Source organism: Nematolebias whitei, chromosome 17 (assembly GCF_014905685.2).
Source record: "Nematolebias whitei isolate Nwh7 chromosome 17, NemWhi1, whole genome shotgun sequence".
NCBI lineage: Eukaryota > Metazoa > Chordata > Actinopteri > Cyprinodontiformes > Rivulidae > Nematolebias > Nematolebias whitei.
In genome coordinates, this window is record NC_056514.1 from 34505537 (window position 1) to 34519330 (window position 13794).

The window sequence follows — 13794 nt, forward strand, 5'->3', positions numbered from 1 at the left end:
TATCATGGCTCCTCATTCTTGGAAGGTTGTACGAAACGGGGATTTCAGCTCAGATGCACGCGTTATTAAAGGTTTGTGTCTCAGGAGGATGGATAAACAGGACCTTTCTGGTTATTATTTACCAATATGCAGGCTGAAGGGATCAAAGATGTGTTATTAGTATCTCGTGGAGGCATAAAAATCAGACAAAGCCGTCACAACAGAGCACATTTTACCCAGTAAAACGATCTGCACGCACATGTTTGTGCTTTTGTATTCTTTGTGAATGCATTCAGGGTCTAACGCGCACACACACACACACACACACACACACATGCTCTGACACTGGACATGTGAAAAGTCATCCCATGTCCATGTGAAAGCAGTAATGCCGTAATTACTGTTATCCTATTGACTTAATCAGGAACCCTGCGGGACTCACAGCAGGGCTCTCAAGGTCGGGGAAACACAAAAACTATAATTTAACCATTGGATTACAACTCTAAAGTCTTTTATTAATTTACACAGTTGTTGTTGTTTCTTCTACACAAACACACAAAGCCCAAAATGGCATAACTTGGATTCAAGTAAAACATTTAGCTTACATTATTTAAAAAAAAAAGTAAAATCTTTTCTACATCATTTACAAAGACGTAGTTGTTACAATATACATACATACATGTATATACTGTACGCGTTCATAAGGAGATTACAGGACAGGGATCGAGGAGCTCAAATTTTAGCTGCCAATTTATTGATACTGTTCTGAAATTGTCCCTTGCTTCACTTCAGGGTGCACCTCCTGACTTTCATCCCAACGTTCATCTGGACTCGATTCAGATTTTCCTTTATCCAGGCTTGGACAGCAGGATGGAAAGAGCATGGGGTGGAATATGAGTGGAATAATTTTTCCTGTGTGGTTTATTGCTCAAAAGCATTACAGAGAGGTCAGACATGTATAACGCCGTGCATCCTGGAGAGTGAATATCTGCAACTTTGGCTTCCAAGAGAGGGGGAGTTGCATAGCAACCACCATCCCCACAATGACCACTTTACATTGGAAAAAATACACCCCTACTTGCAACCAGAGAGCATCTTATCCTTATCAATAATTATTACAGTTAAAATTATTTTTTACAGCATTAATAATAAAATCCAGATTAAGATAATATCAAAACTTTAAATATATTTAAGAAGATACAGCGAAGCAAAGTTGGATCTTGACAACTGAAAGCCAGGATTTAATAACCTCTATGTGTACAGAGTTGTTTATTTGAGAAGTCTTTTTGTAATTAAGTCCATTTAAAAGTGTGGTTAATAGGATAAATGTGAGTAGGAAGTGTCTACAGAATGAAGTCTGGTAGAAAACGCCCCCTCTTTTGTCTCCACGTGAGGTGGAAGTTAGCTCAGTTTCTGCAGGTGGGGGTTTGCTCAGCTCACAGTTGCAACAGGTTCCTCGCCCCCCTCCTCCACCTTTGCGCCTTTGCCCATGGTTTTCATTTTGGTCATGATGTCAGTGAACGTCTCCTTCACCGTCTTCTCGAGGAGGTAGCCCTCGCTGTCGCTCTCCATGTCCTCTGGGTTAGCCAGCGTGGACAGGGAGCTGTGGACGTACTGCAGGCCGACGGTCACGGCCACCTGCAGAGGACAAGAAGACCGAATCTGTCACAAACAATAAACTGTTTACAAACACACAACATATTTTAAACTCATATATCGAACAATTTAACTGTAAATTGAAAGATAACAGAGCTTTTTTTTTTAAAACTTCTTTAAACTAATAAAACTTGAATATTCTAAAATAGAAAAAGTTTAATATTTAAATAGGTGCTACAGCTTTTGTTTTTTTTTATCTTTATATACATATTTAAAAAATGTAACTTTATTTACTAATATTTTCCACATGTGATCACGTCGTTTCTTTCAGAAACATTGATCTTTTTAAATCTGCTTCCGCAAACGGTCTCTATTTTGCCTTTTAGCTACCATTTTGCTAAAATAATAATTGTGTTTTTAGCTAGCCTTTTGCTGCTTTTGTTAGCTATTTGCTGCTTTTAGTTTTTAACTAGCTTTTAGCTTCTTTTAGCTACCATGTTGCTACATTTTAATTTCACTACTTTAAACTTTGAACTGGCCTTTTTCTACTTTTAGTTTCTATTATCATTATTCTATGTTTAGCTTTTATTTAGTCTTTTGCTACTTTTAACTAGCACTCCACAACCATTGACTTAGCAATTGGCTTTTTTTTAAACTTAGATTGTTAGCCTTTTGACTTTCAGCTAGCATTTTACCAATTTAATCTTTTACTATCATTTTTCTGCTTTGCGTTTTGCTACTTTTAGCTTTGTTTTGCTAATTTTAGCTAGCACTTCACAACCCTTGACTTAGCAATTAGCTTTTTTTTTACCTTAGATTTTAGTTAACCTTTCACTACTTTTTGTTAGCCTTTTGACTTCTAGCATTTTACTAATTTAATCTTTTACTATCATTTTGCTGCTTTACCACTAGCTAGCTTTTTGCTACTTTTAGTGAATCTTTATTACTTTTAGTTACAATTTTATTACTTTAAACTTTGAACTGGCCTTTTTCTACTTTTGGTTTCTATTATCATTATTTTATGTTTAGCTTTTATTTAGTCTTTTGCTACTTTTAACTAGCACTCCACAACCATTGACTTAGCGATTAGCTTTTTTTAACCTTAGATTTTTAGCTAACCTTTTGCTACTTTTTGTTAGCCTTTTGACTTTTAGCTAGCATTTTACTAATTTCATCTTTGACTATCATTTTACTGCTTTACCATTTAGTTAGATTTTTGCTACTTTTAGCTTTGTTTTGCTATTTTTAGCTAGCACACCACAACCCTTGACTTAATGATTAGCGTTTTTTACATTAGATTTGAGCTAACCTTTTGCTACTTTTGTTAGCCTTTAGACTTTTAGCTAGCATTTTGCTAATTTCATTTTTTGCAACCATTTTGCTGCTTTACTATTTAGCTAGCTTTTTGCTACTTTTAGTTAATCTTTATTACATTTAGCTACAATTTTACTACTTTAAACTTTGACCTGGCCTTTTTCTACTTTTAGTTTCTATTATCAATATGCTACTTTAGGTTTTATTTAGCCTTTTGCTACTTTTAGCTAGCACTAAGCAACATTTGTTCAGCTTCGTCAGCAAGTTTCAGCAAAGCCCTTCAACACGCAGCGTTCACACTGCAGCTCTGCAGAAAGTGCCATATCTGTTGATCAAACTGCTTTCAATTTATTTTGTTTTTCAAGACAAAGAGGGAAAATAATCTGAAGTCCCCCTCAAGCTATACAGGTCATGAATCTCATGTGAACAGATGAAAAATCTGTTGCTTGAACGGGGGCATCAGCTGAGGAGATGAAGCTGCAGCGGCACCTCTTGGCAACCCATTCCTCCATCCCTGAACTCAACAGCTGTGTCAGACACTTGCATAACTCCTCCTAAAGCTGAAATTCTTCTGCGACTGATAAGCTCCCACGGTCTGCTTTAATCCATGTTTTGAGGACAGAAGTTTGTTTGCCAGATTTCCAGCACAAAGATCCTATCTAAATGTCTCTATTTACTGTCTGTTCTGATGTAAAATGTCCACATGAATCATTCTTGGTATCTTTGACTTCAAGGATTTATCTCTACATGTTTGTTCTAGGAAGCAGACGGTTGTAGAAGGGAGGGCCAAGACAACAACAACAACAACATATGATGGCAGTGAGCCTGAGGTAAGACTTAAGTGAGTAAAGATGAAGGAATTTGGAAGGACGCTGGAGGTTAAACGATGAGCTTACAGTGGAATTCACAGGTAACAGTCGGGAGGACATTTTGAAAGGAAAGACAGGAAGTGGATAATGCACAAAAAAGGACAGAAAGAAGGAAAAGCAAGAAGGAATTTCAACTGCTTTGCATGTTTATACTCCCTACAGAAACAGTCTAACTCATTACCAGTTCAGTGTTTGATTTGGGGTCTTCTTGATCATGTTAAATGCTTTATTTAAAAATAAAATCAACATTTTTTCTTACATATTCATTGCCACAGCACCTCTTGCCAGGTATGCTTCTTTTGTAGCTCTTTTTCTTTAAATCCCCCCTCATGCAGTCTGTTTAGTCAGATGTTTGAGCGTAAAGCCACTTTTAGACCGTTTGCATTGTTCCTGAACAACATACAGTCTATTTTTTTTGGATGTGATTTTTCCTCTTGCTTGAACTCTATCTCACTAATTGCTGTCTTGTCTGGAAATCCCTCTACACGTGCATTACTTGATTGTTGCAGGCAGACCTGCTCAAACCCTCTCGTGGAGTTTGTAAGCTCTATCGGATGCATCATACTGTCAGGTGTTTCACACATACCGCAATGCGCGAGAGCGAGAGTGGTGATCAACATAACCTAACCAGCTGCTTTGTCTGCATTTGATGGATCCAAACGCTGCAGACTTGACGTAATACGTTACATGCAGAAGAGCAAAAACCATAAAGCCTGGCCTCCAAAGGAGACATTTCAAACATGCTACATTTCATTTCCTTTGATTTTGGAATTTTGGAGCACCCCACAATTACAAATGTTCTGCAGTTTTAAAACATTTTATAAAGATCGTTGTGATTTGTTAGAAATTACCTTTACTTTGCTGCACTTACATACACATATGCACCAATATGAATCCAAATTTTACGTTTTTTTGGTTCTATATAGTCTGACTTGCACAATATGACAGCTAAACATGAGTATGTCTCATTAATGAAAACAAAACTTGTTTCATATATAGTTCTTGTTGGTTTTGAAAGGGTATTTTCACTTTAAAGCAATTATTAAGTGATGTTTACTAAACTGTTTTTGCTTTTTAATTGAATGAGGCTGAAGTGGGAGATGTGTGGCACCTCTTAATCAGGCCAATCCAAGCAGACTCCCTAACATACATGTTTTTCAAGAAACCTGCACAAGTAAATGAAAATCATTAAGATGTGTAAGTGAATCCCAAATTCTAAATAATTTGGCACAATTTTGCCAGACCAGTGAGTCACTCATGAAGCCACATTTCTTGTAAAAAATTTGAAATGTGCTGCAAAACACAAACTGAATTCTGACAAATGCATTAAATTCACTCTTTCAAGCATTTGCTATAAAACTTGGCGTGCACCACAGAATGGAGATTTTTGTTTCAGTTTCCAAACTTTTAGCTAAAACTGTGTGAAATATAAAAAAGATGTGATCCACCTAAACTTGTTAAAGCGAGATAAAACATAAGCAGAACATTTGAATGTTGGCACCAGCAGATCTGACCTCCAACATGGTGACCAGCAACACCAGCGCTCCGATAGAGTTCATTATGCCTCCATAGTAGGACAGCAGGGCGTCACGGCAGCCACGCTTCCAAACGTTGAGCTCCTCCGTGTAGTGGTCGTAACTGTAGTGAGCCGAGTTGTTAGTCATCTGCTGCTGGATGCAGGGCCTGGGGGAGCTGGGGTTGCAGCAGCTGAATGGCACTCCATCCATCAAGTACTGCCCGTCCACGTTGCTTCCGATGCGACTAAAAGAGCAAAGCCAAGTTTTGAATTAGAGATGAAAGTCTTTATTTGAAGCTAGCATGGGCTAAAATGACTTCAAACTTAACCTACAAGTCCATGATGGACTTCTCTTTTTAAACACGGTTTTATTCTATTGTCTTGTTTCTGAATATTTTGAGGCCATAGAAACCGATTCAGTGCCTTAGAAGAGGGAAACGTTCGTCATAAAGCATGAATAATACTGCAGGAAAGATTGTAAACTGATTCCCACCTGTAACTTGAAAAGCTTGATGTGCCATATTTCAAATGAAGCTAAACTTTCTAGCTTTTGTTAGCAGACCCACTGATTAGCATGTCTAAAGAATCGGACAGGTTTGTACAGTTGCAATGTGTCGTGCAAAGCACTCAACTAAATGTGCACAAGTGGGTTAAAGATCAATCTCACAAGCTGATCTCATCTCTGACTGATGGTTGTAGGTCAATGGAAAGACAAGTGTGATTGGATCACAAAGCTTCATTGACTTCCAGAAACACCACTATCTAATCAGGAGCAAAAGTAATGCCTGAGGTTGCACTTTCAGTAAAACTACAAAGACTTAAGAAATGTCAGTCCTGTGGAGGAGAGCGATAAACTCTAGTCAAGCAGTTTGTAATAATAAGAGTGCTTTTTATGATGGATTTTAAATGATTTGTAAGCTAACAAAGGTCTGCAACGGCATCATAAGAGTTACTGTCAACTCGTGGTTTTCAACAATGAGGTAGACAGAGGTCAGTTTTCTGGTAATCGCACAAGAATGTGTTCTTTACGTTGTTGAGCAGTGCTATTCTTGGACGGTTGTCAGGTCTTCTGCAGATTGGACAGGACACTGATTCTTGAGGGACATGTAATCCCAGAGATTAAACACTCATTATGTGCCAGCTTTCAAAAACGGTCCCCTTCACAATTGTTAAGATAAGTGATACATTAAAAGGCTAACAACTATTGGATCCTTGCAACACACTTTCAATTCAACATGTGCCATTTAGACATGTGTATGTTTGGTTGCTAAACATGGAAGCACGTTTCCCTTAAGTTTATTAATGAAATGACCATGCAACCTCTTTCACCTCCAAGCCCACCATTGCCAGATCCATATCCCCACCTGTACCTGTCACCATTATTCAGAAGGTATTTCTAAGTGGAAGAAAGTGCAGAGTACAGCTGCTCTAACCTTTCTCCAATCCACTTATGCTCAGCTCTGCACAAATAACATCTATAGTGCTTCACCTTTCAATGTCAAGCTTACACACTAAGACTGAAAAAGAGCTCATTTATGCTCACACACCTCTCTCTCTCTCACACACTCACACACCAGATGATCATCAGATTGTTGTAAGGGATTTAGCTTTCGATCTTTGTCACTCACTCTTTCACTTCCTTGGCGCTGAAGTCCAGGTAGCGGTTGCTGACCCACTGAATCTCAAACCAATCTCTGTAGTTGTCATTACCACAGCAGCGGAACTCCATCTGCATCAGGTCTAGGGTCCTCTTCATGTAGCAGCGTCCTGGTGTGTCCGTGTCCTTGTAGTACTTCATGCCGTTCTTCAGCCCCTCGGCCAGGGTGAACTGCAGGGGGATCCGCATCACGAAGCAAAGCAGGGACGTGAAAAACAGCAGGGTGTTGAACACCATGCACAAGACCAAGAAGGTCTTCAGCATGGGCTTCCACTTTACAAACTTGGTAGGGTCCAAAGAGTCGTAGCAGACTTTGCCTCCAAAGGCGTTGATAGCACAAGCTATGAGTCCCATGATTATGAGCACGTTGGGCAAGAAGTGGCTCTCGTTGTTGTCCATAAGTTCTGAGCGCTTCCGCAACTCAATCTTGAAGAACAGGCCCAAGCTGAGGACCAGGATGCCTGCCAGTACAGCAAACCAGTACATAAACCATACCGTCTGTGCGAGCTTCACTCGCTTTTTCAGATCAAACTTGACCACCATCAAAGCCATGGTTCAACCTGTAGCACGTCCTTGTCTTTGAAGAAACTAGTCAAATGATGAAGAATTGCAGAAGCTCCAAGGTTTCCAGACGTACTGAAGCTAGATGGATGCTCTTGAATATGCCAACCTTCAGTTCTTGTTTCCTTGTTATCAGTGTTTCCTCTTGTTGATCAAACAGAGCAGGAAAGTCAGCTCAAGTTAAAATCCATCCCACAACAAGGAGCTGAATTCAAGGAATTAAGGACTCCAGAGTGGCAAAGGAGTCTTAGTTCTTCAAAACTTTCTCCTTGCCCATTGTGCCAGAAAAAAAGATAAAGGTTCATAAGGCTCTACTTCTGCACATTTGTCTTTTTTCTTTACTAACTCACAGGTGAAGCTAATCCCGATGTACTGTTCTCTTGGAGAGGTAGAAGATTGCAGAGGAGCCTCATGATTAAACTCCAAGTTGTCGTACGTCATGCTAAGCCCCTGTAAGCAGCCTGATCCAATTTACAGAAATCCCCCCACACAAGATGAGCCTGATCGTAAGCCGCTACCAGGGACCATAATTGGTTTGAGAGTTCACGTGGTTGTGGCCACCTCCGTGAAACGCACCTGGAGACCGAGGTTTGCAGAGATCATGGACTTGACAGTGGAAATAAACGTGAGACCATTCACAGGTCCGCGCCACAAACCGGATGCCTTCACAGAAAAGCAAATAGGCCGACCGAGGTTCAATCATTGACAAAAACACTGTCAGGTTGATATAGCAATCGTTGCACATTAATTCAATAAGAAATTGGTCTTTCTTTCCCAATGGACCCTAAACCAGAATGGAAACAAACTCAAGATTTAACACACGTTTCTTTATAGGATGGTGTTTATATTACAGTAGTCCCTCGCTACTTTGCAGTTCAACTTTTGCAGACATGCTCTTTCGCAGTTTTTCAAAGTACAGTACAGTACTAAGATTGTACATGACAAAAAAAAAAAAAACAAGAAAGTGCCGCCATTTTGTAGTTTTCTCTCAATAAGCTTACACTGTATTGCCAGTCTAAAGGACTACATTGCCCAGAAGGCAACATTGCTTTCTGCTGAAATGTAGGGAAAGTTTTGATCCAATCCGAAAAAGTTCTGTCCTTACAGTATTCGTAGTGGCTTCTGCACTCAGTAGATGCAGAGAGCCGATCATAACCGGGCCAGAACCGGACGAAGGCTGTGTAGGTCTGCCGAACCAGAACCGAGCCGAACTGGAACCGAGCTGCTGCAGAGCTGGTGAATAAAAAGGCATTACTACTCACTGAACTTAAAATTTTAAGTCGAGTGAATAAACGTTATCTAGTTAATTAATAAACTCTTGCTTTAGTTTAGTTGATTTAAATTTATTAATTGAACTGTTTTTGTATGATGTTTCATCTCAGAAATTTATGTCATTTCTACTTCACGGTTTTTCACTTATTGTGGTGGGGGTGTCCAGAACGTAACCCCCGTGATAAACGGTGGACTACTGTACAGTGTTTTTCTGAATACAGTAGTCCCTCGCTACTTCGCGTTTCATTTTTCACGGATTCGCTATATCACGGTTTTTCAAAGTAAGATTGGACATGGCACAAGTGGCTGATTGATGGATGAGCCATGGGTTGTTTATTTAAAATAAATTGTTTTAAATGATTTTGCACCATGTGTGCAGCCCACGAGTGCAGGGGGAAGCTCCCTCCTGCAGCTGATCAGCGGATCTCTTTTTCTGCATGCACACATTTCTCCTCAGTTGCATCGGCTTTGTGAAGTGTTAACCCTTTGCTGTCCAGATGCACCAAACCACTTTTGTCTTCCAACTTAAAATTCAAAGTATGTCACATCATATAATAATCATAAGCACAAAATATAAAAGTGTTAAAAGTTATTTTTTAATTATTTTAGAACTTATGTTCAGTTGTGCCTCTCAGCGAGCAGGTCCCTGGTTCAAACCCCGGTCCAGGGGCCTTTCTGGGTGGAGTTTGCATGTTCTCTCCGTGCATGCGTGGGTTTTCTCCGGGTACTCCGGTTTCCTCCCACAGTCCAAAAACATGCATGTTAGGCTGATTGGTAACTCTAAATTGTCCCTAGGTGTGAGTGAGAGAGTGAATGGTTGTTTGTCTCGTTTGTCTCTATGTGGCCCTGCGATGGACTTGCGACCCGTCCAGGGTGTACCCCGCCCCTCGCACAGTGATTGCTGGACATGGGCACCAGCGACCCCCGTGACCCAAAATGGAATAAACGGGTAAAGAAAATGGATGGATGGATGGATGTTCAGTTGTTTCAGTGTAATTGATCAAGAAGTATATTTGTGCTCCGTGTTGCAGAGCTGCGTGAAGGGAGTGCTGCTAAACTTCTCTTGTCTACAATTTAAATTTAAATACTGTAACATTTTAAATAAACAATCCACGCATGGATTGTTTATTTAAAATGTTACAGTATTTAAATTATTTATTTATGGAGGGAGATTGGGAGTAACAGGTGATGAGTGAGTGTGATTGCAGCCTGGCACATGTCATGACAAAGTTTACTGAACTTGAACTTGGACTACTGTATCCCTACTTTGTGGTTTTTCACTTATCACTGGCGGGCGTGGTCCCTAACACCTGCGATAAACGAGGGACCACTGTACTTCAATGAACCTCAAAGCTAAATAATCACCAATCCGTTTATTTTTATTTATTTACCGGTAGTTGTGTTGATATTTTGACCACACATGTAGAAAAGGAACAACAGTTGGGTTAGCTCTGTTGCCTCACGACAAGAAAGATTTTGGATTTGGGATCCTTCAGTGTGAGACATTTGCGTGTTCTCTTTGTGAATGTGTGGGTTTGCTCTGGTTTTATCTTACAGCCCCAAAATATACATGTTAGGTCAGAGCTACTCATCGCAGTCATAAAGACAAGTTAAAGATTTGTAAAGAACAAAACCGTTTTTCTTTCATATACATACTTAATGTGCATTTAAATAAAAAATAACTTTAAGTAAAATTGGTGATTGGATGACAGCTACTCATCTGGTTGACTCCAAACACTGTGTATTAAAGTATGTGTTAGGGACGATGCACGGGTATTACCTTTTCAAAATTTTGTTTAATATCTTTAAAATTGTGAGAAGAAATAGATGTTTTCTGAGCTCTGTTGGCAGTGGCAACCATCTTGAACTAGGTTGAATTTAAACGTTAATCAGATGCAAATGTCAACTTGATATGAATACTTTCTGAAAACTTCTCATCAGAGCTACATTGATACTAAACGTTGTGTTGCCAGCTCCTCTGTTCAGTGATTTTCTGCAATGAATCATAATTGTGTAGTTTCACACTGCCACCTCTCAGTCTTCTGTCACCTTTGTTTCTTGGTTTTCTTACTTCTATTGCTGCTGAAGGTGAAAAGGCGATCACGTTTTTGGCCTATTTGTGGGTGTTTTTCTGTGCTGTTAACAAAATGTCTCACGAATCAGTGAATGGACGAATGAAGCCTTCAGAAAATAATTACTGGATGAACATCTACAAATGAATAGTCAGCTTGATTCAAGATGGATGCCACAGTCAGAGAACCTTAACAGAAACACAAAAACAGCTAAAATTCAGTCATTTTTACGGTTAGTGATGTAAAATTTGGAGTGGTAAACCCCAACTCATATTTTGAGCGCTAACGGATTGCGCAGATTCAAAATTTGTTACTAGCTATTTAAGTTTGTAAGCAAAATATCTCAAAAACCACTGGTTAGATTTTAATGAAATGTTCAGGAAATAATCACTGAGTGCACATTTGCAACTTTTTAATTTTTGTAGTTAATCAAATTCAAGATGACTGCCATCATTAATCAGTTTTGTAAACACAAAAATGGCTAAAATTCAGTCAATTTTACTGATTTAAAGTTTGAGCTGCATTTCTCAGCATAATATTTTAGTTTTAAACTCTTGTATGGAAAGTGGCAGGTGATATGCCTTCAAGGAATGCTAGACCTTTATTTTTTTTTTAACATTTACATTAAGATTTTTGCTAAATGTTGTAGTTAATTTGTAACTCAGTTTTTAAGTTTCAAACCAGCTTTAATTTTGAAACTACTTTTCAAGACTAAATACAGTTACTATTATCAAAGTTATTACATGTTGATAAATACTAAATGTCTTACTGTCTGAGACGCTTAAAGATAAAATTTGATCACTTTGTAGAATTTATAGAACAAGCCCTTATCAACTGGGCTACATGCTTTTAATTTGAAATGTTTTGAAACCGTTCGGAGCTAATCGTCAGCATCAGTACCTCATTTTATTGAAATTAAAAAACAAAGAAATGCGTGAGACTGTGCATGTCCAGCTGAAGAGTTCCCCCTCCGAAAAGAAAAGAGACAATTTCACAACTGTGAACAATTGGTGGTTAAGGTCGTCAATGAGTGCTATTCAACTAATACATTTAAATTTGGAAGTTCATAAGCAAAAGGATTATTTTAAATCAGTATTAAAATTATAAATAAATCCTACGTGATTAAATTTGAAGTTTTAGTCCAAACAAAAACTACTCACTATTGTTTATCAATTATTAGAATTTTACGCTTATAAAGACAAAACTAAATGTTTGGGGTGGGAGCTCCTGACTAAGGGGACAAAATAACTGGGGGCTTTTTGGAAACGAGTGAATCACAACGAAACTTTAATAAAAGGACGAACATACACAGAAAAAAAATCATGTTTCAAACACTTTCATCGCCATAGGTTTCAACACATGCAGTAGAACAAAGAGATGCAGTTTTCACTAGTTGTGACTAAAATCTATTCATCTGGAATGATTTTTTAAGCTTTGCCACAAGAGTGGTTTTAAAGTTGAAACATTCTAGATCCAGTGAGTTATGAAGCTTAAAGTGCCATGTTGAAATGATAGACAATAGCTTTAAATTTTAAGGGTCCCAGGTGGTTTTTCTATCTTCTTCTGGTATAACAGTCCAGTTTGGGGACGGTATCCCTGCTGCGAGCCAGTTGAAGTCATCCACCTGGCTCCAGTTGTTTCTGTCCTGGTCCAGGCCAGACACAGAGAAATCCTCCTCCATGTCGGGGTAAGTCCAGGACAACGGGGCGAAGCTCACCCTACGGCAGTCTTCTATAATGGCTCGGCTGGTGACGTGCAGGTACACCTGGGTGTCGGTGGTGTTGTGGGTCCGCAGCTGCTGACAGGGGAAGGCCAGGACGCTGTTCCTGCAGTGGTCTACAAACACAGAAGTAGCTACAGGTCCGCACAGGATCTCGCAGCCCTCGATGTGTTTCAGGTGCAGAGTGCTTGGGGAGCCGAACAGACGAACCTTACAGTTGGTCAGATGAGTCAACAGCACATCTCGGTTTTGGATTTCCTCAGCTGTCTTGGTTAGAAACTCATTGCTCATTTTGGAGAAGCCACACTGCTCAGAGGCTGGAGATCCATCCACCCTGATGATGCCTGAATCAGCAGGGGAAGGCCTATCTGTCACCTGTGCAGGGACGTTATCTGCAGCTTTAGCGCGAGTCCGAAAGGCGAACTTCTTCTTGGGCAGAGCTTCTTCTCTGATGTCAGCGAGGGAGGCTTGGAGCTTCTGAAGGGCAGCCTGGGAAGTCTTCAGCTGGTACTGGGATAAAACAAACATGTGGTCGTTGAGAAACTTCTGCAGCTGAGCAATTTTGGCTGTCGTCTCCTCCAGTTTCTGGGTGACATCAGCCCGGTTAGCTCCGGAGCAGCCGGACAGCAGCTCCTCGATAACCGCCCGCTCCGAGTTAAAGGTGCTGACGAAATACTCAGTTTTCTCCTCGGCGACAGTTTGGCTCCGTTTGCTTTCTTTCCGCCGTTCAGCATCTTCTATCCTCGCCTGGTGGCGTCTCTGAAGTCGCTCCTGCATTGTGGAGCCGCTCCTTTCTCCATTTTCGTCGCTAGCTTCCATTGCTGCGTCCCTGTTGTTAACGTATGTCGCGGGTGTATGACGTCACACCATATAAACGCGACGTGATTGGACATTAGCGTCACGTGCCGTCTTGGAGCTGGAGTGGACAAGTGCATGAATTCTGTCACTTAATATAAAAGTGAAATAAAGTCAAAATCAAAATATACTACAAAAAAGTAATAACGCCACTAAAAACTACATATTATATTTGTATTCTGGGGGTCGCTTAGATTTTGTGAACTGGTTTGTGCTTTTGTATATTTTGTAATTTTATTTTTTTTACAAATGACACATGCAGGACCTAAAAAAGCAAATTCAGTCAATTAATAAATTAACCATTATTTACCAAGCGCTTTACATACATACATACAAACAAGTAAAGAAAACAGCATGCAAAATCATTTATAATAGCAAATTTG

General features: G+C 39.6%; 2 protein-coding genes across 2 annotated transcripts; both read right to left on the reverse strand.

Moving 5' to 3' along the window:
* Positions 1–820: 820 nt before the first annotated feature.
* Positions 821–7881, reverse strand: prph2a (peripherin 2a (retinal degeneration, slow)). Its single transcript, XM_037691172.1, has 3 exons — positions 6903–7881; positions 5273–5519; positions 821–1617 (listed from the first exon to the last, which is right to left on the reverse strand). The coding sequence occupies exons 1-3, from the start codon at positions 7481–7483 to the stop codon at positions 1411–1413; spliced, it is 1035 nt and encodes a 344-aa protein (XP_037547100.1). The 5' UTR covers positions 7484–7881; the 3' UTR covers positions 821–1410.
* Positions 7882–12183: 4302 nt separating this feature from the next.
* tbcc (tubulin folding cofactor C) lies at positions 12184–13387 on the reverse strand. Its single transcript, XM_037691175.1, has one exon. The coding sequence runs from the start codon at positions 13373–13375 to the stop codon at positions 12368–12370; it is 1008 nt and encodes a 335-aa protein (XP_037547103.1). The 5' UTR covers positions 13376–13387; the 3' UTR covers positions 12184–12367.
* Between the last annotated feature and the right edge of the window lie 407 nt (positions 13388–13794).

What these genes read in the sequence shown, in the direction of transcription:
- tbcc (XM_037691175.1), bottom strand. Translation starts at nt 13,375, where the DNA reads ATGGAAGCTAGCGACGAAAATGGAGAAAGGAGCGGCTCCACAATGCAG.
- prph2a (XM_037691172.1), bottom strand. Translation starts at nt 7,483, where the DNA reads ATGGCTTTGATGGTGGTCAAGTTTGATCTGAAAAAGCGAGTGAAGCTC. An exon ending in AGCGCCAAGGAAGTGAAAGA is followed by an intron (nt 5,520 to 6,902) that starts GTGAGTGACAAA and finishes TTGCTCTTTTAG; the next exon opens with TCGCATCGGAAGCAACGTGG. An exon ending in TGCTGGTCACCATGTTGGAG is followed by an intron (nt 1,618 to 5,272) that starts GTCAGATCTGCT and finishes TGTCCTCTGCAG; the next exon opens with GTGGCCGTGACCGTCGGCCT.